The following is a 24,715-nucleotide window of genomic DNA, read 5'->3' as shown; positions in this document are numbered from 1 at the left end:
AGATGGAGTCTAGACTGGATGCCTGGGGAGAGAAGGGATCTTAGCTTTCAGTTCTTCCAGTCTGGAAGGAACAACCTGCTTTTGTTAATAAGTTTATAACCAGTGAAATCCTGCAGCTGAGGGGATTCGGAAACCTAGGGGACTTAGTAATCCTGTTAACCCTTAATACATCTGATTTGCTGACTGACTAAGAGCTGATTGATTTTAGCTGGAGTATTTTATTTTTCTTAATATTGTTTGTTTGTGTGCGTGCGTATCAACTTGTTTACTTGAATGAATACAATATTTTTTAGATACAGCTGAGTTTCTACTGCATTTAAAATAGGTTTCCTTATAATTCAGGGCAAGAAAGAACGTGTGTGTGTGTATGTAAATCTCTGTGTTTGTGTACACACACACACACACACACACGTCCACTGGATTGGAGTCAAAATTAGATCTATAGTTCTTGATTCTCTACTCTCTCACTTCAGTGGGGTTACACCAGTGTAACTCCAGAGTTGTAACAATGAATTGGGCACGTTGTGTTTATTTCACTCTTTGCACAATATGTGTTCTAGGGAACTCAGTGCGACAAGACTGAGACAAATGGCTTAATAACAGTAAAAGAAAAGATTTATGAAGAGTAATAATAGAAGAAACCTTGCAAAGGCTATTAGTCCTCACACTTCAATGTATAAACTAATCATGAACTAGTGTCATGAAAATTTCCCAACCTATTGGTATGTTATTGTGCTGTTAGATGCGCTATAGGGATTTTACTGTCCTTTGATGCATTTGGCTTTGGCCTTTGTCAGACAGGACAGTAGGCTAGATGGACCCTTGGTGTAATTTAGATTGGCAGTTTGTACCCCTCTGTGCAATCCTAGCAAAAATGCTACATTAATGTCTTGGCAGAACTGTGGTGCAGGAGATCCAAGTGGAGCTGTCTGCTCACTGAAGGTCAGATAAATAGTAGCATGAATTCTGAGGTCCACCCTTACTCCCCGAGTAGTCTCACTGGGGGCCGTGGGAGCATTTGTGGATGTGTTACTATGCAGCCATGACTGGGTGTATGAGACTCTTGCCCAATGGCAGTGATGGGTTTTAGAGGAAGGTGAGAGAAGAAGAGAAAATGCTAAATGTGGGGGACGCTCTGCATCATGTCTGCAGTGACCTCTGATCATGGCTGGGATGTGGTATGGGTGAAACCTTGGAAGGGGGACTTCAAAGGGCAGCAGTGCATGTTTCCCTCTTTGGAAAAGCATGAGATAAATTGACGTTACTGTCCCCCAGACCTTGAAGGGCAATAGGGGTGCTGGGAAGGGCAAGCTGTAAGGAGCTCTCGAGAGCTGAGGGCAGATTTGGGCGAGTAGGATGGAGGAAGCATGGCTGTAAAATTAAACCATCAAATCAACCTCAGAAACTGTTCCAGGAAGGAAGCTAGAGCCTTTTGTTTGTCCACAATAGCCACTTAAACTAAGCAGATCTGTTTCTAAAGGGCTGAGAGATTAGACTTCAATTGTAGAAAGACAGAGTTTCTGACTCTTCCCCAAATTACAGCAAGCTAGAAAAGCAGATTAACCTTTTGCTTTGTGAGAGAAGGTTGGGAGCAGAAGAGCAAGGATTGCAAATGCGGGGGCAATCCCAGTCAAACTGAACTTGCAGGGGGGCGCTATCGAGGAACATGCCGCAATAACTTGAGTGGTTTTGAAAGAAAAAAGAGCTTGTTAAAGCTTCCAAAAATGAGATATTTACATTCCGTTAATCTTGATCTCAAGTCAACACATCTGGCGATTTGGACTGAAACAGATGTTGGTACATACGGTACTTATAGAATGTTTGTCTCACTTGGATACATAGGTACTACACAAACAACCTCATCACAGAGCCGCTGATAGCTTGTTTACCCTCTCTTCAAACTTTGTAAGAGAAATGCTTGTCTTCCTGAAATTTCTTATTTCACTTTGCCTGTTGCCAAGGGATGTTGTGAAGCGCAAGAGTGTAACTGGGTTCAAAAAAGAATTAGATAAGTTGATTGAGGAGAGGTCCATCGATGACTATGAGCCACGATGTCCAGGCTCTGACTACCAGATGTTGGTACTAGACAACAGAGGATGGATCACTGGATAATTGCTCGGTTCTGTTTATTCCCTCTGGAGTACCTGGCATTGGCCACTGTCGGAGGACAGGGTACTGGGCTAGATGAGCCATTGGTCTGACCTGGTATGGCCGTTCCTATATTCTTAGATGATATTTGGGGTGAGGAGAGAGGGAAGGGAAATTAACCAGATGAGGTATTTTTTGTACGTGGAAATATTGAACTTTGAAGGGGCATGTGAAGCTGTGTATTTTACTTAAGGGGAAAGTCTAACCATTTTGAAAACCATCTCTCAAATCTGCTTTGGTCTATAAACCCACATTTGTTTGAGGTTCTTCAGTCCTCAAAAAGAAGGATTGCACAGAATTTTCTTTATGAAGTTGGGCTGACTACTTTTGATTTCCTCCTTCTGAAAACTACACATACTATCTTAATAGTCAGTGACATTTGAAAACTGTGTTGGGATAATGGCTGCATGAGAGAGTGTGACTTTTTTTTTAACTTCTTCAAATAATCTACACAATCTAAATATAGACAAAAATATTATTGAGGAGCCAGATCCTGAAATTTTTGCTCATTCAATCACTTGTTGGGTTTAGTGGGATGTTGTCTGAGTTGTGACTGAATAAAAACAGAACAAAAACTGAGTTAAGATGGGTAGACTTGGGGGTCAAGGTAGATAATCAGCTGAACATGAGGAGCTCCCAGTGCAGTGATGTGGCCAAATGGGCTAATTGGATCCTTGGATGTATAAAGAGGGAATATCAAGTGGGAATAGAGAGAATATATCGCCTCTGTGTTTGGTATTGGTGTGACCACTACTGGAACACTGTGAACAGGTTTGACATCAACAATTCAAGAAGAATGTTGAAAAAATCGGAGAGGGTTCAAAGACGATGCACAAGAATGATTAAAGGGTTGGGAGACCTGTCTGATAGTGGAAGACTCCAGGAGCTCAATCTATTTATCTTTCCAAGAGACAGTTAAGAAGTGACTTGATCACGTTCTATAAGTACCTAAATGAGGAAGAGGAATTTGAAGAGCCCTTTCTTGTCAATCTAGCAGAAAAAGGGTTTAACAAGTTCCAAGGCTGGAAGTTGAAACCAGATCGATTCAGGTTAGAAGTAAGGTGCAGACTTTTCACAGGGAAGGTAATTAAGTTTACCAAGGGCTGTGGTGGATTCTCCACCACTGGAAACTTTAAAATCGAGACTGGATTTTTCTTTTTAAAAACCATTCTCTAGTTGAAGCAGGAAGTCTTCTGGCCCGTGTCAGGCAGGATGTCAGACTGCAAGACCAGAAGGGACCATGATGATCACTTAATCTCTGAACCTATGAATTTATTTTTAGGATAGTGTTTTGTGTGCAGCACAGTGTGTCGTAGTTCTGATTGAGCTGCAGCAGTTATAAGCCTAGTTTTTTTCACAAGTTCCCCCCACATCCCTGTAGAGGCAGGGGTGGGAAGCAAGCATCCTTGGGGCCACTTCCAAGAGAACTACTGTAAATGAACAACCACACCAGAGGAAATGGTCAGGGGCACAGGCAGCAGCTAGGCTAAAGCTAACGTCACACCTGCTGCAACCATTTGGTGTTCATTGCTCGTTCCCACATCGCTCCTGGCCTGGTGGGACTGCCGTCTCATAGGTGACGGTTGCCATCTTGGCCAGCACAGCGGGGATTGATGTGGGAACTCCCAGAGCTAAAAGCATGAGCTGCTACAGCCCCTGGAGCACGTAAACTGGAACTATAACAGACTCCTGTCTTCTGTGAAGCAGGCACAGGGAGACCTAGTTTTAGCAGGCGTTAAGCTGTCTGAGGGGGAACCTAGGATATACGTCAAGCAGCTAACATGCATTAAGACAATGGCCCTGTCTTCTCTAGGATTTGACTGTGTTAATATTCCCCCTTTCCCCAAGGTTAGGCATGGCCCTCCTTTCACCAGCATTCACCTTCACCCCTTAAGGAAAAGGGGACAAAGTGAAAGGCCCCTTGAGATCAGTGATGAGGGGAGGATGCCTCAGGGTGGGAGGAAAAGAGGCTCCATGGGTGTATGATGCTCATGGGAGAGGGATGCAGAATTCTAAGGCGGGGGAATCTCTGTGCATGCCCATTTCCTGATGCTCACTGTAACAAAATGGTACATTCCCACAAGCAGGAAACCAGCAGGAGTCTGCTACTTGCTGCTTTACTACATGGTACTGTGTGCATCTGGGCTAGGTTAGGGCTGCTTTGCTGCTGGCTCCTCTGTGTATATTGGGAATGCTGGGGGTCAGCTAACTTCGTGGTCCTACGTGTACCGTCTTGGGCAATGCTGCGGGCTGGTTCACTGTCTGCCCCGAATGGCGTGTTCTAAATGTTCCCTCCTCATAGTCCTAAGTAGGGCAAGAGAGAGATCGATTATTTATTTATTTATCTTTGAGTCCCAAGTGACCAGGGGAAATGTGTGAGAAGGCAAAGTACTGTATATATCCTAAAGGCTGGTTTCAGAGTAGCAGCCGTGTTAGTCTGTATTCGCAAAGAGAAAAGGAGTACTTGTGGCACCTTAGAGACTAACCAATTTATTTGAGCATGAGCTTTCGTGAGCTACAGCTCACTTCATCGGATGCATGCCGTGGAAACTGCAGCAGACTTTATATATACACAGAGAATATGAAACAATACCTCCTCCCACCCCACTGTCCAGCTGGTAATAGCTTATCTAAAGTGATCATCAGGCTGTGAATCCAGAATTCAAAACCATGCTGGGTTAGTTTTGTCCTTAGAAAGTTTTGCAAGAACCCACCCACAGCCGACTTGCCCTGTCAGTAACTGAAAACCGCACTTCGAATACATTCCTTTCATTGCTGATATGCAGGGACCCACCTGGGACAGAGAGATGTGTTTCCAGATTGGCTGAGTCTGGCTTCCGTAGAGCCGCTCTCCAAATAGCTGTGAATGTTTCCCCTCTGGGGCTTTATCCTGCAGTCCTGCCTGTCGACAGGAGCCCTGCCTGTGTTAAGGACTGGACGATCAGGCCCTGAGCTGGCCCTCTGTTGAAGCAGAAGTTGGCTTTGGCAGTCATGTCACTGACAAAGCTGTAATATGACAATACTTCAGCTGTTCTCCGTCTGGTTGTGCTGCTGGCCATCAGGAGAGGGAGGATGCAGGAATGTTGCTAGAGAAATCAGGGCAGGCCAATCAAAGTCATGATTTCTGGTCTCTCTAGAGAATGTAGGGTTATTTATCCTCTGTAGCCTATAAATCCTGGATTTCCCTGCACAGCTTCGCCAGGGAACTGCAGTTGCCTGGCTAGGTCCTGGTAAAAAGCCATTGAGAGTGCTGCTACTCCCAACCTGAGTGAGACTGCTAGACTGTTCTCAGTGACACAAACTATTAGTTATAGTACTTGGATTTCTCGTACAGTCACTCCTCACTTAATGTTGTAGTTATGTTCCTGAAAAATGCTACTTTAAGCGAAACAATGTTAAGTGAATCCAATTTCCCCATAAGAATTAATGTAAATAGAGGGGTTAGGTTCCGGGGAAATTTTTTTTGCCAGACAAAAGACATTATATACATATACAGTATAAGTTTTAAATAATTTTAAACAAACAATTTCATACTGTACCCCCCAATGATGATTGTGAAGCTTGGTTGAGTTAGGGGCGTAGCGGGGTCGGGGTGCAGGGGCTTGCCCCGCTCTACCCACCCGGCATTCCAGCGGGGGAGTGGGGTCGGGGTGTGGGGGCTTGCCCCATTCCACCCGCCCGGCACTTCAGCTGGGGAGCGGGGTCTGGGGCTTGCCCGCTCCCCGGCTGGAATGCTGGGTGAGCCAAACAACCTTATAATGGAACATAGCGTGACTTTAAACGAGTACGTTCTCGAATAGATCAGCAACCTAATAACAAAACAACTTTGAGGAGTTAATATACATACACATGCCACCTGGTCCTTGGAGTTAATTTGACACTTTGTATATAGGCCTGATTCGCATTTACACTAAGGCCTTTTTACACCACTTGGGCAGTGTAAAGGGGCCTTAAAGATTACATGTACCTTAGGGTAAATGAGAATCAAACCCCTGGGGAACATACTCCTCCTCGCCTTTGTGAGCAGCTTCAGCAGCAAGGTTAAGATGGTGTGAGGATCTGAGGCATTTCTGTTGTCTCTAGCACTCCTGGTGAGCGCTGGAGGGGAGAGCCGAGGAACAGGGGGAAGGGGAAGCGGGCACTGCTGTGAAGTATTTGTATAAACCCATGTCAGATCTCCAGCCGTATGGGCGCTTCCTTATGACCGGCAGTTTTAAGCCATGAGTAATCGAATTAACCCCTTCGCTACCACTGCAGGAAATGGCGCGTGCCTTGCAGCAGTTTCCTTGGGAGATGAACCAATGAACCAAATGTTGCCGGTTACAGGTGTGCTGGGCAGCACGGTGTTTTTCAGACGTATCTGCCTTCTCAGTCCGCACTGGAAGGGTTAACATGTAAACCGCTGGTCAGCACACACATATGCGCGCCCCCCAACCCACTGTCCTGCTGCATTGAAACATGATTGTCAAGGTTCCTCCCCCACTCTGAACTCTAGGGTACAGATGTGGGGACCTGCATGAAAAACCTCCTAAGCTTATCTTTACCAGCTTAGGTCAAAACTTCCCCAAGGTACAAAATACTACACCCTTTGTTCTTGGATTGGCCGCTACCACCACCAAACTAATACTGGTTACTGGGGAAGAGCTGTTTGGACACGTCTTTCCCCCCAAAATACTTCCCAAAACCTTGCACCCCACTTCCTGGACAAGGTTTGGTAAAAAGCCTCACCAATTTGCCTAGGTGACTACAGACCCAGACCCTTGGATCTTAAGAACAATGAACAATCCTCCCAACACTTGCACCCCCCCTTTCCTGGGAAATGTTGGATAAAAAGCCTCACCAATTTGCATAGGTGACCACAGACCCAAACCCTTGGATCTGAGAACAATGAAAAAGCATTCAGTTTTCTTACAAGAAGACTTTTAATAAAAATAGAAGTAAATAGAAATAAAGAAATCCCCCCTGTAAAATCAGGATGGTAGATATCTTACAGGGTAATTAGATTCAAAACGTAGAGAACCCCTCTAGGCAAAACCTTAAGTTACAAAAAAGATACATAGACAGAAATAGTTATTCTATTCAGCACAGTTCTTTTCTCAGCCATTTAAAGAAATCATAATCTAACACGGTACCTAGCTAGATTACTTACTAAAAGTTCTAAGACTCCATTCCTGGTCTATCCCTGGCAAAGACAGAATATAGACAGGTTTCAGAGTAACAGCCGTGTTAGTCTGTATTCGCAAAAAGAAAAGGAGTACTTGTGGCACCTTAGAGACTAACCAATTTATTTGAGCATAAGCTTTCGTGAGCTACAGCTCACTTCATCAGATGCATATTGTGGAAACTGCAGCAGACTTTATATATACACAGAGAATATGAAACAATACCTCCTCCCACCCCACTGTCCTGCTGGTAATAGCTTATCTTGGTAATATAAGCTAGAATATAGACAGACACACAGACTCTTTGTTTCTCTCCCTCCTCCCAGCTTTTGAAAGTATCTTGTCTCCTCATTGGTCATTTTGGTCAGGTGCCAGCGAGGTTACCTTTAGCTTCTTAACCCTTTACAGGTGAGAGGAGCTTTCCCCTGGCCAGGAGGGATTTCAAAGGGGTTTACCCTTCCCTTTATATTTATGACAATGATGTTTCTGAAAGCATCTGAATGCAAGGCTGAGTTCCTCCATGCTGTAACTCCCTTGACTTCAGTGGATTTACACCACAGAGGAATTTGGCCCATGCTAGACACAGCCTTCCCACTAAATAAGCTTGGTCTTTGTCTCACGGTTTTGAACAGAGTAACCGGGACTAACTTCAGTGGTGTCTCTCCTTATTTACACCGCTAAGGAGAATTTGCCCCACAGCCTCTCTCCTGGGTGAGAAGGGGGAGGCAGGAGCCAATCCTAATAGAAGATTAAAGCTGCAAACATGCAAACTGCGGCAGAGAATAGCTGAGATGAATAAAATGCTGCCTCTGCAAAGGTCGTGTGAGTTTCCTTCCAGTGGTTAATGTGGGAATGCTGGGGCCCTGACCCACCATGCCATCCTGTACTGCTGACTGTGCCACCTAATCTGATAACAGATTGGGTGATTAGCGAGCTGGATGATGCAAATAGCCGTAGTTATGGCAACAGGGAGAGAGGCCACAGCCCTTATGGGAGGCATGTTTATGGCAGCAGCCCTGCTGGAGCTTTAGGATTGAGATCTCCGGATAACAGGTGTTCTGTAGATGCATGAAATTAATAACTGGCAATAATAATTAGTCATTATTTTATTCCATTAGAATACGTTGCTGCTCTCCAGCCTGCTGTGTTGCAGTATTCCTAGCACTGCAGCCTCCTGTCACACATGCTGATGCTTTATTGAGAAGTTGCTGTTTTAATTCTGATCAGCTAAATTCTTCAGCTGTTCTTCGTTAATAGCACATTTCCAGGTGGCTTTGCAAGTTAAAAGAAGGACTCTGTTACTTTGTAATGAGCTGATGTTTGTCTTTCTGTCTCTTGGAATTGCTCAGCTGGCTGTCAGAAGCCCTATACTGCTGTCAGTTACTGGAGATTCTCCATTGGCTAAAGTTGTAGGGACCTATTCTTTTGGCATTTTAACTCTGCTGTCCCTGTGAAGTTTCTAATGACCCTGCTGTGTTAGTGACACTAGAGAAATCATGGGTAGCTAAAGGTTGTTACCCTGATTAAAATGTGAGTTTCACTTTGAACAATTTAATCAATATAATTAGCTCATTTTTTATTAATTTATCTGAAATTGTTCAATGAATAATATTTATGAAAATATTTCAGCCGATGGATAGCTTGCAATATCTTTTCACCCACTGACCAGTGGAGAGTGTGTGTGGGTGTAATTTGTTACTGAAACTTTGACTGATCACCTGCGTCAGATGGGTTATTTTTTGTTTCTTGCTTGACTGCATAATCTTTGTTCAGACTACTTTTGCTTCAGCCCTAATTTAATTCTGTTTTATCACAAAACAAATTTAGGACCTGCATTAAAAGAAACCTGTGTAAATTCATAAAATCTCTTAACCAATGTTAATGGGACAAGGTAGAAAAGAGAGAAAAAACAAACGAACCTGAATGAGTTTAAACAAGAAGGCCTCCTGATACAACTCAAGGACTGTGTGAAGATCATGCCCGGTGAACAAGAACAGTGTGTAACCAAAAATCAGTAAACCAAAACAGGTGTGTCAAAAACTAAGCCTAGTTGGTGGACAAAATCATGAGGGAATGGGCTGTTCTCTCCAATAGGCTGTTCCATCCATTGCTCCCTTTGAGTCCTTAAAGAAACACTTTGGGGAGAAAAATAACTACTGGAGGGAGCTTCTCCATCATGCCTGCCACCCGCACCATCTCCTGCGACTTTTTCATCCTGATCCTGAGAGATGCCCTGACCAGACCAGAGAGGGACTCAGATGATCCTGTGCTCCAGCTGAATCTCCGACACCATCTAGGATGAAATGGGATTGGACTTTACTGACAAGAACAGCTCCAGCTCATCTCAACTAACTTCCCCAAAACTAATGTCCCCAAAAAGACATTTACCACCATCTAAGGAACTGAGAAACAAAGTGATTTCTCCTGCCCCCGCTTCTTAAAAATTCTCTCCAGCTCAAGGGAAAGGGAGCAAGGAACATTGTTAAAATGAAAGCCTTATTAAAACTTTACATTTCAAATGCTTTAACTGTTTCTCCTTTTCTTTATCTTTAATAAAAGGTTAAAGGATTTTTGATAGTGTTTGACATGGCACTAAGCAAACTAAAGCTTCTGTAGGCCAACCCTGGTTTAACATTAAACAGTGACTGGGTTATGTTAACATCTTTTGGTCCATTTATTCCATCTAGATTAATACAACATTTCTGACACCCAGTGGGGGGCCTGGAGGGTTAATACATACTTAGAAGCTTACACCTTGGCAAACAAACAATTGTTTTCAAAGTTAGTGTTAAACCAAAAAAATTGTTTTTAAACCCTTAAATAGGCTGGGCTTGTTTGAAAAAAGCATGCAAAGCAAACTGTTTTATTGTTTTTGTTTGTTAACCATTGTTTTAAAGCTAACTTTAACGTTTTCAAATGATAAAGTATTTTTAAGAAAAAGCAATAGTAGTAAAAATTAAGTTGCTAAATCAGACTTTTAAAGTTGGCTTGGCTCTCTTGTTAACAAAATGCTAGCTTATACCAGGGCTGCTGCTGCATTAACTGTAAATTAAACTTCAAACCACCAAAAGGAAGAGTTGTTGCAACACCAAACATTTTGTAATCGTTTTGTTTTTAAAATGTTGCGCAATGTTTTTGTTTGCATTTTTTTTGCAATGTTTTTTTCCTGTTTTGTTGTTTGTTTTGTGCCTGTGAGACAGAAGAATGTTAGTGGGGCAGATTAGCTTTCCTGTAAGGGGCTAAGTTGCCATGATGGCCATTTGTCCTCTCAAATGTTGGTGGTAAAGCTGGTGGGCAAGGTCTGTTAGACCAAAAATGCCTGCAAATCTTGACTGCCTTTGCGTGTTGCAAATGGCTCATAAATGCAAGTGTAGTTCCAAAAGAACTTTCTTTAAAAAAAACAAAAAAACCAAAGCACCACACTTAAAGAAAAATGCCATCCGGGCTAAAATGTTTCTCCAACAAATTAAGATTGCTTACTTGGTGCATACAATTTTCATGGTTTGTGTAACTTGTACAGCTTTAACTGTGTAAGCAGCAAAAAAGGGGAAAATTTCTCCCCCACCCCCATCTTGAGTGTACAGCAAAAGACATAAGATCTAGGTTGTACTTAAACATGTTGCAAACATATAACAGCAGCAGGTTTAAGTTTTGTTTTAGCTACAAATATAGTGAAATGTAAGTTTACACTTTTTAGATGTTAATGAAACTTACCTATAAATTTTCTAATACTTAATCAAGTAAAACTTATAAACCCAATTTTAAAATATATGTACAACCCTTAAAATATAACCAAGTACCTTTTACCTTTCCTCTAAATGACTAATTTTTTTTTTCTTTGTAACTGTAATTTTATGAAAAAATGACCAATCCTAGGTGGAATTGGCTAATGGGAGCAATTATGTTGTAATAATTTGGCCTATAAATTTTCTTTAATTGTAAATGCAACCATAAAAACTGATTGTAGCTTCATAAAATGTCTCAATAACCCAAAACGACAAATGTTAAAGGTTAAGGATACAAAAGGGAGACCAAAAAACCCCTGAATTCATTCAAGCAAAAAGGCTTGCTAATGTAACTCAAGGAATGTGTTAAAATCATGTTAAGAAACAAAGAATAAAGTATAAACAAAATAGTATATCAAAAACTAAGCCTAAATAGTAAGCAAAATAGTAAATGGATGGGCTTGTAGCAGATCGCTGCCTCACCAGCATGGCGCCTCCTGCTGGCTGTTCTGGGAATTAGCTCTCTCTGCCCTGGAGTGCCCTCTATAGGCTGGTGCCTCACTCTGTTACCTACTCCTCTGCAGTCCCTTTATCTCCACCACACATAGGCCCCACGTCCCTCCCAGACCCCGTGCCCCTGACCTTGGGGTGCTACCCCTCACCCAGGGAACCCCAATCCCCTGAGCCCACCTCGCCTCAGTGACCCACTGCCAGTCTTCAACTAGTCCCAGCCCTCAGGGGCAAACTGCAGTCTGAAGTGGCCACTTGTCATTGGCTAGGGTGTTGGACCTACTGCCTTTCCCTGCAGCCCCAGTACCTCCTTACGCCTTCCTGTCAGGCCTCAGCCTGGGAGGTTGCCAGGCCTGAGCTGCCCAGCTTAGCCTACCCCTACCACTTCTCCAGTCCTGCTCTGTTTAAGGTACCCTGTGCTCCCAGGCAGCCAGATCCTTCCCACCCCAAGGCTGGAGTGAGATTCCCTGTCACCTAGCTCATAGCCCTTTTTATACCAGCCCAGATTGGCTGCTACCTGCCTTCTCCTGATTGGCTCCTTGGGGCAGAGCTGGTTTTAACCCCTTTCTCTCCGGAGCGGGGTGCTCACCCCGCTGCAGGGGTATTCCCCCTCCCTTCTCTTTGTAAGTCATTATTATTATTATTATTATTTAAGTCTTTAACTACTAAAACAAGCTTCACCCTCATGGCTGCCACCCATACTGTCTGCTAAAACCCCGGGCCTTCGTCATCCTGATCCTAAAAATGTCCTAACCAAACTGGGCCAAAGAAGAAAGACCCAGATGATATTTCTAGCTTCAGCTACATTCCATACGCCATCTAAAATAAAATCCTACTTAAACAATAGTGGCATCAGCTCATCTCAACTAACTTCTTTTCTTCCCCTCCCCCAAAAGACAGTAATTGCCAATCTTTAATATCAGCTAAAAATGGTCAGTTAAGAATATTTTTCCTTCTTAAAAACTCTCTTCAGCTCCAAAAAAGGGCAAATTGTTTTTGCCCCCAAAGCCTTATTTTATACTTTACATTGCAAACGCGTTAATTAATTTTCCTTTATCTTTATTTAAATTGTTGTAATTTATTATTGACATTAGCCATAATATTAAACCTATATCTAAAACCTCTATATGCCAAACCTTGTTTAATATTAATCTGTATCTAAATTTATATTAACACCTTTAGCTTATTTATTCCAGCTATACTAATAGAACAAGCCCCATGGCACATGCTGTTAAAGTATATTACAGAGCACGGTGACAGATCTGGAGGATCAGAGGAGGGAGGGGGCAGGTCAGCCAGTGAACTGGCTGCACAGTGCAGCAGACCAGGCTACGAGGTCATGCAATGAGTGAGCAAGCAAGATGTCTGGCTCTGAAGCAACTGTCTGCTGGGTGGGAGGTGGGGCCAGTCAAGTCTGAACCTCAGACTAAGTAAAAAGAAAAGGAGTACTTGTGGCACCTTAGAGACTAACCAATTTATTTGAGCATAAGCTTTTGTGAGCTACAGCTCACTTCATCGGATGCATATTGTGGAAAATACAGAAGATGTTTTTATACACACAGACCATGAAAAAATGGGTGTTTATCACTGCAAAAGGTTTCAGGAGAGTGGGGTGGGAGGAGAGAAAACCTTTTGCAATGATAAACATCCATTTTTTCATGGTCTGTGTATATAAAAGCATCTTCTGTATTTTCCACAATATGCATCTGATGAAGTGAGCTGTAGCTCACGAAAGCTTATGCTCAAATAAATTGGTTAGTCTCTAAGGTGCCACAAGTACTCCTTTTCTTTTTGCGAATACAGACTAACAGGGCTGGTACTCTGAAACCTGTCAGACTAAGTAGTCACCTCAGGGCAAGGCATGTCAGGCCACTGACTGGCTGAAGCCCTCTGTTGGTTGCTGGCAGGGTTTCTCCAGCATTGGCTTCTCTTTATCACTTCCCTTCTCCCTAGGTCTGACTGTCATACCTATCCTGTGTCGTTTCCTTGGGCAGGTCTCTCTCCTTGTGCCCTTCTTGTGCTCATCTCTGCCCCTGTTCTTGTTGCTGTGTTTGAGTGTTTTCTGTTCCCCTCTGAGTCTGTCACATGCTCCCACATCCTGCAACCAGTCAGCACTGAGAGCAGGATGTAGTCACTTGCCAGGGAACAAGGAGACCAAATGCACCCATTCCGAAGCTAGGTAAGTATAACCAAGCAATTCAGCCTTTTTTTGCCGCCCCATGCTGTGGGCCCTGAGCCAGTGCCCCGCTTGATGTGCCTTTTTCCTCTTCCTGCTGCTCACTCCTTAGAAGCAGGGAAGAAAGGAAGAGGGAAGTGCAGAAGAGAGTCTCACTCACCCCCAGCCTCAAGACTGTGGGGCATGCAGAAGCTTCCTTTGAGACATGGCAGTATCCTCCTTTCTTCAATTCTTTTTGTGTTCTCTTGCACGCCATCAGTGTACAAGCACCCAAAGAGGGACCACTGACCTGGCTCCCGAGCTCCTGGAAGAGGCTATTTTATTATCATGAAGGAGGTGGGAGTAGCACGTACAGGTGAGGTTCTGATTTTAACAGGGCACCCTCCCCTTTTATGAGAAGTGGTGTGCCCCAGTGACTAGGGCATTGGACTGGGACACCAGAGGACTTGGGGTCTAGTCCCAGCTCTGTTACTAGTCTGCTGTGTGACTGTGGGCATTTGTGTGCCTCAGTTTCTCCATCTAAAATCCATGGATAATGATACTTTCCTCCTTTGTAAAGTCCATGGAGAGCTGAAGATGAAAAGAGTTGTTGATTGTTATGGTAAAGCCATAACTTCTGTGCACAAGGTAAGCTTTTGGGTACCCTAGAGCTTTCTTTTCTGATTGGACTTCCAGGATGCCCACTTACTGCATATGGGGGAGTCCTTCTATCTGTGCATTTTCCTTAGAGAAAGGTACTGCAATTTCTAGGTTCTTCCCTTAGGATTAACTCCAGGATCTAGACCAGGGGTCTCAAACTCAAATGACCACAAGGGCCACATGAGGACTAGTACATTGGCCCAAGGGCCGCATCACTAACCACCCCCCGCCCTGACCCCATCCCCACTCCACCCCTTCCATGAAGCCCCACCCCTGCCCCACCTCTTCCCACCCCTTACCTGCCCCCATTCTAACCCCTTTCCTAAATCAGGGCCTTAATTTAGTAAACTTGAGTCATCCATCCTATTTGTTTAACTTTTTAAAAACATTCTGACTTCATTTACCTACACCAAAGAAAAAATCAGGTGTGTGTAAAAGAAATCAACCCCCCTTAGTTACCAAAAAGAAAAAGTTACAGTTGCAAAGTGATGACAGTGTGGTTCTGTATAGTGTTGTTTACAGAAGTCAAGCACTTAAAAGCAAGGAAATGACTGCTGACACAGTAAACCATGTTATTCTTAGCAGGTGTAAAGAAGCACATGTTTCATCAGACCACAAGGAACTTAATTAACTATGATGTCAGATGTTTCAGCTGGTTATCTGATAACTGAAACTTCTTGGGGGAGGGGAAGAAGGTATTAAACATCCAAATTATATATGTATACCTCAATGCCACATAGCAATCAGCTGAAACACCAATCCACTTGCATAATTATTTGTGAGTTAATGTATTTCGAGTGGATAGAGCACTGGACAGGAACTCATGAGACCTGGGTTCTTGTTCCAGCTCTTGCCAGTGGTCTGCTGGGTGACCGCTCTGTGCCTCAGTTTCCCCACTGCAAAATGAGGATTATGATACTGACTTCCTTTGTAAAGCATTTGTGATCTACTGATGAAAAGTGCTAGAAAAGAGATAGGAATTATGATAATTATTGTTACACTTTTCCCTATTTTAAACTATACACGTTATTCTCAAGGAACAGCAATTACTTTACCAATAAATATTACCGTCAATGACTACATATATTTTCTGTCATCGATAACGCTTACCACTCATAGGGCTTTTCACCAATTGATCTCAAAGCACTTTACAAATGTGGGTAAGCGTGATCATTCTCCCTTTAGTCTCACATGCGGAGTCAGTGCACAGCTGAGACTAGAACCCTGGACTACTGACTCCTAGCTTGCTCACCGGATCATGGGGCATGTTTAACAGTATCTACCTTTTAAAAAAACTAGAAACTGAAATAAGGATAAAAAGACTAATAGAAAAATAATTGAAAAAAAAAATCCCTAGGTTAGATTTCAGGTTGATGGTGTGTGATGAAATAGGCCTTTCTTTAGATGCGAATATTTTGCTTGTATGTTAAGCCGGTTAAGGATGTCCTTTACTTCTCATTTCATTGGTCTTTTAAATGTTTTCGGGAGGAGGGGCTGGAAGTGGTGTGATAACATTATCATTACTTAGTGACTTTGACTTTCATTTTTTTTAACCAAGTTTTTTTGTGTTAGGATTTGGATTTCTTTTTCACTGCTTCTGGCAGCTCTACTGGGGATGAAATATTAGGAGATCCGCTCTCATGGTGTTACAGTAAATGAACAGTGGAAGTATTTTAAGACAACCAGATCTGGAACTGGCATGCTGAGATGCCCCCCACTTCCCCCAAACAATTTGGTGAGAGAAAAATTTGGTTTCAAAGGCTCCTGGACTTTTGGTACCTCAATCAAGCTAGGTAGGAATTTTGGGGTTTGAATCCATCTCTTTAAAAGAACAAAACAAAAAAACCTCAACCACATCTCATAAAATCATAGGCCTGGAAGGGACCTCAAGAGGTCATCTAGTCTAGTCCCGTGCACTGATGGCAGGGCTAAGTATTATCTAGACCATCTCTGACAGGTGTTTGTCCAACCTGCTCTTAGAATCTCTCCCGCCTCCAACCCAAATACCATGCTGTGTATGGGTTTCAATGGAAGCTGAAAGCATTCCTTCTCTGCAGTGCTAAGGCATGTTAACCATGCAAAGGATAGAACAGAAATTCTGCTTTAACTGTATTTATTTTCAGGCATTCTTTTAGGGCCTGATTCTGGAAAGCATTTAAGCATTTAAGTCCCCTTCTTCAACAGAAATGCTAGCTAAGAGCAGGGCCTTAGACCTGAATAAATACAATAGTACCATTTTGTAACTCTCCAAAATGTTACATTTGGGTTATAAAGTGTTGATGAATTTGATACCTTCCTCAAAATATTTGAAAAAAAAAATTGTTGAAAGCTATTTTGATGTAATTTGGAGCCTGATTCTTCTCTGGCTTGCACAGTTGTAAATCTGGAATAACTCTATCCAATTCATTTATCTGGGAGGAGAATCAGAATGCCGTCTGATAAATTACTACACCAGGTCCACTCAGTAGATGACTGCAGTTTGTATTGTTTTTATTAACTCCTTCAGCCTCTAGAAGGCAAATCAGAATATTTTGCTGTGTGGCATGTGCCCTCTGAATTTTAGCCCATTGGAAATGGGAGTGCTATTTTGAATTCAATCAGTACTAGAGATAGACAAAGAAAAATTTCCAACTAAACAGTTTTCTGTTGGAAAATGCCCTTTCTGTAAAATGGACATTTTTGTGTGTGAAACTGTGTTGATTTTGAGACTTTCCCATGGGGGATCAAAATTGAAACTAAAATTTTAATTTTGGATTTTTTTAAAAAAAAATTCAAATTTCATTTCAAATTTATTTTATTTTGTTTCACTTTGACTCATTGGCATTACTTCACCACATGTTAATAGCAGTACACATGTCACATTATGTGCTACGACTCCTGACATGTTGTCATAGATACTAATTAGAGGAGCAGCTGTTTTCAGTATGCTACAAAAATGATTCCAGGTTATCCCAAGGCTAGTGAAAACTGCTGCTGCTTTAATTGGTACATAGAGTGCTTGTCTTATTGTGTTGAAAATGTTACATTACAGTATAATCAGGAGACATTTTCAACAAGACAATAAGATAAGGATGTTTCAATCTGTACTAAGTAGCAGCTGCCCTTAATTTTAAAAATAAAATAGAATAAAAAATAAAAAAATATTTTGACTGCTATAGTGAGATGTCAGTTATAGGACATACTATGACTTATCATGAGATTTTGACATGGTTGGACAGGTTTTGATGTCATAGTTTGCCCTGCTACTGATATGTTACAACGTTTAAAAAATAATATAAAAAAACCTAAAATAAAATTAATTTTGAAACAACAATTTTTGTTTGGAAACACTGGTTTTCTAAATGTAATTTTCTTTTTCTATATGAAATTTTGGGGAATTTATATTTCAGGGGAAAATGTGAAAAATATTTGTTTTTGTTCCAATCAGAACAAAAACAGATATACAAAGTTCCTGGGAAATGGAAATTGAGACAGTTTCAGTCACCCTAGCAACCCGAACTTCAACCGTGCTAGCAACTCCAGGGCTGGTGGGACCATGCTCAGGTTACTCTTTGGCAGGCTTATCACTGTGGGCTGGATCCTGTGATGTGCTTGGCACTGAGACCCTGGTCCACGTAAAGCACTTAAACATATGCTTACCTTAAACATGCGGGTAGTTCCATTGACTTCCGTGACTCTCATGTTTAGGTTAAGCACATGCTTAAGTACTTTGCTGCATCAGGGCTAGAATGCTCAGTTTCTTACAGGATCAAGACCATAGTGAATTGCATGTGTATACATTTTTGTTTGTTTTCGTGTGTATGGTGTCTGGTTTTACCTGGGCTAAACACTCTGGGCCAGGTTGGCATAATTCCATTGCCTCCAAAAGTAGTACATACCCACTGACTTCAACAGAACTTTGCCAAAATATTCCAGCTGAGAGTCTGGCCTATGAACCACAAAAGGTTAATTTTGTGACTCATTTTATTAGCAATGTTTCAGAGGGTTGCCTGGCCTTGTATAAAACACGTCATTTAATGAGTCTTAGAGGCAGGATAGAAATACTCTATTATTGTGGTTTTGGAAGATTATTCATGCATTAGTGGATTTGGAATATGATTGTTACAATAACCAATAGGAGCATAAAAGGTTTGAGGCTGTTTAAAATATCCATTTACAAATGAGTTGTTGCAGGAGGCCTGCCTGAACTAGCCTCCACTATCCACGTGTTTTGCTGTCTGGTGGGGGAGAGCATTTTTGGAAGAGTTGGACAAGAACTGCAGAAAAACAGAGGTCCAGCGGTTAGGATGCTTGTCCAGTACTTTGGGGATCGGGGTTCAAATCTCTGCTCTGCCACAAAACCTCCTGTATCACTTAGTCTCTCTGTGTTTGTTCCACATCTATAAAATGGGGACAATAGCACGGCCTTACCTCCCAGAGGTGTTGTGATGATAAATATACTGATGATTGGGAAGTGCTCATCCTTTAATAATGGGGACCATGTAAATACCTAGGACATTTAGATAGCTAGAAACATTATTCAAATAACCATCCCTCACTCCCAGATTCACTTTAACCACTCAAGCAAATCTGTATTCACTACAGCCAGTCAACATTTTGAATTTTCATCTTTTTGACAAAAAATTTTATACATTTATTTTAATGAATAAATTCACATTTTTGGAGGATGGTTTCAACCAGCTAAAGAGCTGGTTGGAGCTTTTAATTTTAAAATATTCATCACATTAAAAAAACTTTTTTTTCTTTTGAAATTGCAGTAAAATTTGTTGAAAAAATCCACATTTGTTACTTTTTTTTTTTTTGACCCGGGGTAGTATTCACACCAGAAGTGTTTACTGGCCCTCTTGAAACCTCTTTGTGGATATAGGAATCATCCTGTCAACGAGAAGTAATAGCATCATGTGACTTTGGGTGACGAATCACCAGCTCAGGTAATGAACACTGAATAGAATGTACTCCAAGCAATACTTATGATGAGATGAGTACATATAAACCATTTGTTGAACAATTCCCAATTTGCTCTTGGCTATCAGAGCAAAGTTCTGGAGAACCAGAACCAGGAAAAGAAGGTACCTGACAAATGAACCCTTAAATACACATTTGTCTCTCTAGGAGTTAATACCCACTTCAAACACTGCCCAGCAGCAATTCATTCCTGCACCGAGATCCATTTTCCCATTGAGTTTAAAGCAAAATTCCCATTGATTTTAACACAAGCCAAGTCAGATCCTGCGGGTGGTATAGTGGAAAGGAATGTGGTCTAATGGTTAAAACAAAGCATTTGGCATCAGTTCAACTATTTCAGGCTCTGCTACTAACTCATTATATGACCTTGAGCTAGTCACCACAACCTTTGTGCCTCAGTTTCCTCATCTGTAAATTGGGGATCATAATGCCCTAACTTTGCAGACTGCTTTGAGAGCCTTAGATGAAAGAGACTATTTAAAGGCAAATTATTCCTGTAAACTCTCAGCAGATATTAGCACAGCCAAAGTTGATTTACTTGGTATTAACTGGGCAATGCTACAGCCCAAATAAGATATTAAAGAGGGAAAAACTGTAAACAGTGCAGAATGTTATTACTTTCAAAGCTTTGCTGCAGATTTAAAGCCTTCGGGGACATTAGCGACATGTCCTGGCTTCAGCGCTGAAGGGCAATGTTCATGCGTTGGTTATTTAGGGGATATTCCAAAAGGTAAACAATAAAAGACATCAAATAAATACACCACTGCTCTAATTATGTATGAGCAGCACTGCTTTGAGGAGGGGGTGGGGAGAGGCTGAGTGCGTATATATAGATGTCTTTGTTGTTTGTTCAGGAAGGCACTTGCAATAGGCCATGCTGGTTTTGTTTGGATTGCATAAGCTTTAATCTAAAGTTAGAGATGTTTTTAGTTGATCTGTGTTAATGTTGGGTGGGAATTAACATGCATAAGAGAAGGTCATGTGACCTCTCCCCCTTTTCCATTGCTTTATCGGATTCCTGCCAAAGCAGAGTGGCTAGAGGCTGGCTGGGCTGGGCTGGAATCACACAACCCAGCGAGATGCCAGCGATCTCAGTCCTTTACAGAGGTGCCGTCATTATTAGCAGGTAGTATCTCTGAGCAGCGAAACTGATGAAAAATGTGTGGCCAGTCAGGAGAAGGAAAGGAGATTGCGTGGTTGGGCTGGGGTGTTTAAGAGCCTCCTTGGGGAAATACAAAATTCCTGTCTGTGCTACAGATATTTAATGTCTAATCTCATCTCAACTGGGCAAGAGGAAGGGAGAATTCCTTTGGTTTCCACAGAAAAGTGATTCAGTAAGGGAGGGAGGGGGGATTGTGTGTCTGCTTCAGAAAGGGCTGAGGCAGTGATGCAGGCTGAGAAAATCAGAAGTGCCTCCCTTAGGATAAGGGGGAAGACTTGCCTTGTCCTATCCTGGAATATCTCCTGGCCCTTGGTACCTTTCCAGGACTTTGGTTCTTTCTCTCCGAGCTAAACGAGGGGAGGGAGCACAAGTGACTGTGTGATCAGGATGGAGTAAGGTATAATGGGGTGATAAGTGGAAGGGCTAAGGGTTATTAAATTGGAATGAGTGTAAAAACCTTCAGTGAAATGATGTTCTGAATAATGAGCTCTTTTGTTTGACTGCCTGCTCTCATGGGGAAGGTTTCCTTCCTATTCCTGAAGTCCCAGCATTGCATAGGAAGTGATTAAGAACAGAGGACTTTTTGGAAGTCCTACACACCTAGTATGACACTGCCTTGTGCTCAGGGTAATTTGCTCCGAAATCAGCCCTCTCTGCTCCTTTGCGATGCATTTTGTATGATCAGAAAACTTGTTCCTGCTAACGTTAATGCTGTGTGAGTTTGGGTTTTTGTTAATTTATTCCATTGTTTGGGGGGATCATATTTAGGAAACATTTTTGGAGTAATCAGCTAGTCACCTGTTTTATGAAACCCCTATCCTGACATTACGTTTGAGTTGGGTTAAAACTCAGTTTCCTGTTTGTTAATAACACGTTTTCTTCAGGCATGTATCCAAGTAACTCTGCATTGTAACTTCAATATGCTTAATTAGGGCCACATAGTCTGCTAAAGTAAATTGGTGTAGTTCTATTGAAGTCAGTGGAGCTATTCTGATTTACACTAGCTGAGAAACTGGCCCTAGATGTTCATCTAATGCCTCGAATATGTAAAATACTATATAAATATTAAGTATGATTAATATGAAACTGAAGTAGGAGGGATGAAGATTTTTTGATTGGAAAGTAAAATTTGATCAGAGACTTAGTCTTGGATATTATGGTCTCTGAGGGGTAGTTTTGAGCTGCGTGAAGGTACTTAGTTAGGATTTAAATCTTGATGTCCCTACAGGCTCTTCTGGAAAAATGAAGGGTTACTCCTCCCATCACCTGTTGGGTTTAGATCTGGTTAACAGGCTCTGCTGTATCCACTTCCATGTTATTGCTGAGACCAACCCATGTCAAATCTCATGCTGAATCACGAAACACGCATTTTTCCTCCAAGGTGAACTATGGGAACAGGAGAGTATGTGGCAAGAGGCTGAATTAGAGAGGACTCGGTACTGGGTTGTTGTCTAGAATATTTGGGCACTTTTGGCTTGTTAGGTTAAAGTCCTATGTAACACAGCTGTCATGAAAGTATCTCAGGGCCAGGAGAAGAAAAAGGACTATACCTGAATTCTAAACAGGGCTTTAGTGATCCAAATAAAATAAAAACCTGTATTTCTGAGGCAAGTTGAGTCTAATACTGAGGCACTCTGCAGCCTTGAGTCATTTTTAAATAAATAATTAAAGGGCAGAAATTTAAAGGTCTTCAGCATTGGCCTAACTCTGTTCCCATTGAAGTCTGTCCTGCCTCAAATGTCTCTCAAAAGCCTTCATGGTGGGAACTTGAGCTAGGTGGTGCCTCAGGATGGGAATTTGTCTATCCTAATCTCTTGTAGTGCAATATATTGGTGTAGCACTGTCGATGTCAGGGGTCTGGATGATAGTGTGTTAATGTGACCTTATTTATATCTGTGCTGAAATGTCAGAAAGGCTGGATCTCTACCTATGTGCCTGGGAGGAAGTCAGAGTTACTAGGGAACATACACAGCCTCTTGATTCTTCCCAAGTGTTTTGAAGTTACCTTGTTAATATGTTTTCTGTTTTTACTTAATATTGGGACTCATGTATTTGCTTGGGTGTCAGAGAGTGGGAGTCCCAGATTCTGGAGGTCTAGAGCATCTGTTTTTTGACTAGAAAGGTCGGAACGTTTTCGCTAAAATGAAATGTCAGCAAAACATGCCATTTCATCCGAGCCAAAACATTTTGCTGAGAGATATTGGTTTCCATGAAATCATAGAATCATAGAACTGGAAGGGACCTCTAGAGGTCATCTAGTCTAGTCCCTTGCACTCAAAGCAGGACTAAGTATTATCTAGACCATCCCTGACAGGTGTTTATCCAACTTGCTCTTAAAAATCCTCAACGATGGAGATTCCACAACCTCCCTAGGCAATTTATTCCAGTGCTTAACCACTCTGACATTTAGGAAGTTTTTCCTAATAATGTCCAACCTAAACCGCCTTTGCTGCAATTTAAGCCCATTGCTTCTTGTCCTATCCTCAGAGGTTAAGAAGAACAATTTTTCTCCCTCCTCCTTGTAACAACCTTTTATGTACTTAAAACTGTTATCATGTTCCCTCTCAGTCTTCTCTTCTCCAGACTAAACAAACCCAATTTTTTCAATCTTCTCTCATAGGTCATATTTTTCTAGACCTTTAATCATTTTTGTTGCTCTTCTCTGGACTTTCTTCAATTTGTCCACATCCTTCCTGAAATGTGGCACCCAGAACTGGACACAGTACTCCAGTTGAGGCCTAATCGGTGCAGAGTAGAGTGGAAAAATTACTTCTCGTGTCTTGCCTACAATACTCCTGCTAATACATTGCAGAATGATGTTTGCTTTTTTTGCAACAGCATTACACTGTTGACTCATATTCAGCTTGTGATCCATTATGACCCCCAGATCCCTTTCTGCAGTACTTCATCCTAGGCAGACATTTCCCATTTTGTATCTGTGCAACTGATTGTTCCTTCCTAAGTGGAGTACTTTGTATTTGTCCTTCTTGAATTTCATCCTATTTACTTCAAACCATTTCTCCAGTTTGTCCAGATCATTTTGAATTTTAATCCTATCCTCCAAAGCATTTGCAACCTCTCCCAGCTTGGTATTGTCCACAACTTTATAAGTGTATTCTCTATGCCATTATCTAAATCGTGGATGAAGATATTGAACAGAACCAGACCCAGAACCGATCCCTGCAGGACCCCTAGCGTTCAGAGTGTGGAAGGAACCTTGACACTGTGAACCACTGATAACTGCTCTCTGGGAATGATTTTCCAACCAGTTATATACCTACCTTATAGTAGTTCCATCTAGGTTATACTTCCCTAGTTTGTTTACAAGAAGGACATGCGAGACAGTATCAAAAGCCTTATTAAAGTCAAGATATAGATAATGTTTGGGAAGGTTTGGGGGTGAGAGAAAGGCTCATAGACTTTACGGTCAGAAGGGACCATCATGATCATCTAGTCTGACCTCCTGCACACTGAGGTAGTGAACTTCCTCACTTTGACTGGAGGAGGGGGGAAACACATGAGACACTCTAGCTCGGTGAGTAGGGCACTGGCCTGGGATGTGAGAGACTAGGTTCAATTCCTTACTCTGCCTGATTTGGGGTGCTATGGGATGAAAGTCTTGCTCTAGAACAGGAAGCTGAGTTTGGATCTCTCAAGCCAGGGCCCTACCCACCTCACTATAGAGTGTGACGTGATGCAAAAGCATTTGAACAAAAACATTGAAAGTTGCCACAAAATGGAGTTGTCCTCCAGTCAGCTCCAATTTGGTCAGTGCTCCTCTGTGTTAATCAGGTGTGTGCTTTAAAACCTTGGAGCTGAAATCTCCTCCGCCTCTCACCAAATTCCTTCATTACAGAATGAGTTGGTTTAAACTGTTTTTGACAGTAGACTTGTTGGACTATTGGTCCAAATTCAGATCTAATTTGTGTACCAATGTATATCTGGAATAAATCCATGAGCCAGAGTGGTGGTGTTCCACATGGATGCTGGTCTTATTGAGAACACAAACACATATATTTTGTGTGTATGTGTGTGCCTGTCTTTTCCATCCATGTGTGGGTATGTATACATTTGCTTATGTCTGTGTAACTTTGCGAGGTTTTATTTTTGCCCTCTACCAGCATGCACCAGTTTGTGTCTTTTGAAACGGTGGGTTTTTTTGGTATGGTTTTATGGGCAGAGATTGTCGGGGTGGGGTGGGGGTTTCTGTGTGTGTGTGTGTGTGAGA

At 42.0% G+C, this 24,715-nt stretch overlaps 1 protein-coding gene across 5 annotated transcripts in view; it reads left to right on the top strand.

The window, feature by feature from the left end:
* The window catches only part of LOC311527015 (syntaxin-binding protein 4-like), a 119,936-nt gene that overhangs the window by 16,033 nt on the left and 79,188 nt on the right, over positions 1-24,715 (top strand). Inside the window, exon 1 of one of the 5 annotated variants that reach the window (XM_084640544.1) lies at positions 20,388-20,451. The exons of the other annotated variants lie outside the window; for them this stretch is intronic. Coding sequence (XP_084496670.1) covers positions 20,405-20,451 — 47 coding nt within the window. The 5' untranslated portion in view covers positions 20,388-20,404. Of the gene's footprint in view, positions 1-20,387; positions 20,452-24,715 lie in introns of those variants that run through there. 5 annotated transcript variants of the gene reach the window in all.

This window comes from Lepidochelys olivacea (genome assembly GCF_965140295.1).
Source record: "Lepidochelys olivacea isolate rLepOli2 genome assembly, chromosome: 10".
Classification (NCBI taxonomy): Eukaryota; Metazoa; Chordata; order Testudines; family Cheloniidae; genus Lepidochelys; species Lepidochelys olivacea.
The sequence above is the reverse complement of the archived record's forward strand: the minus strand, read 5'-3'. Positions and strand labels throughout refer to the sequence as shown.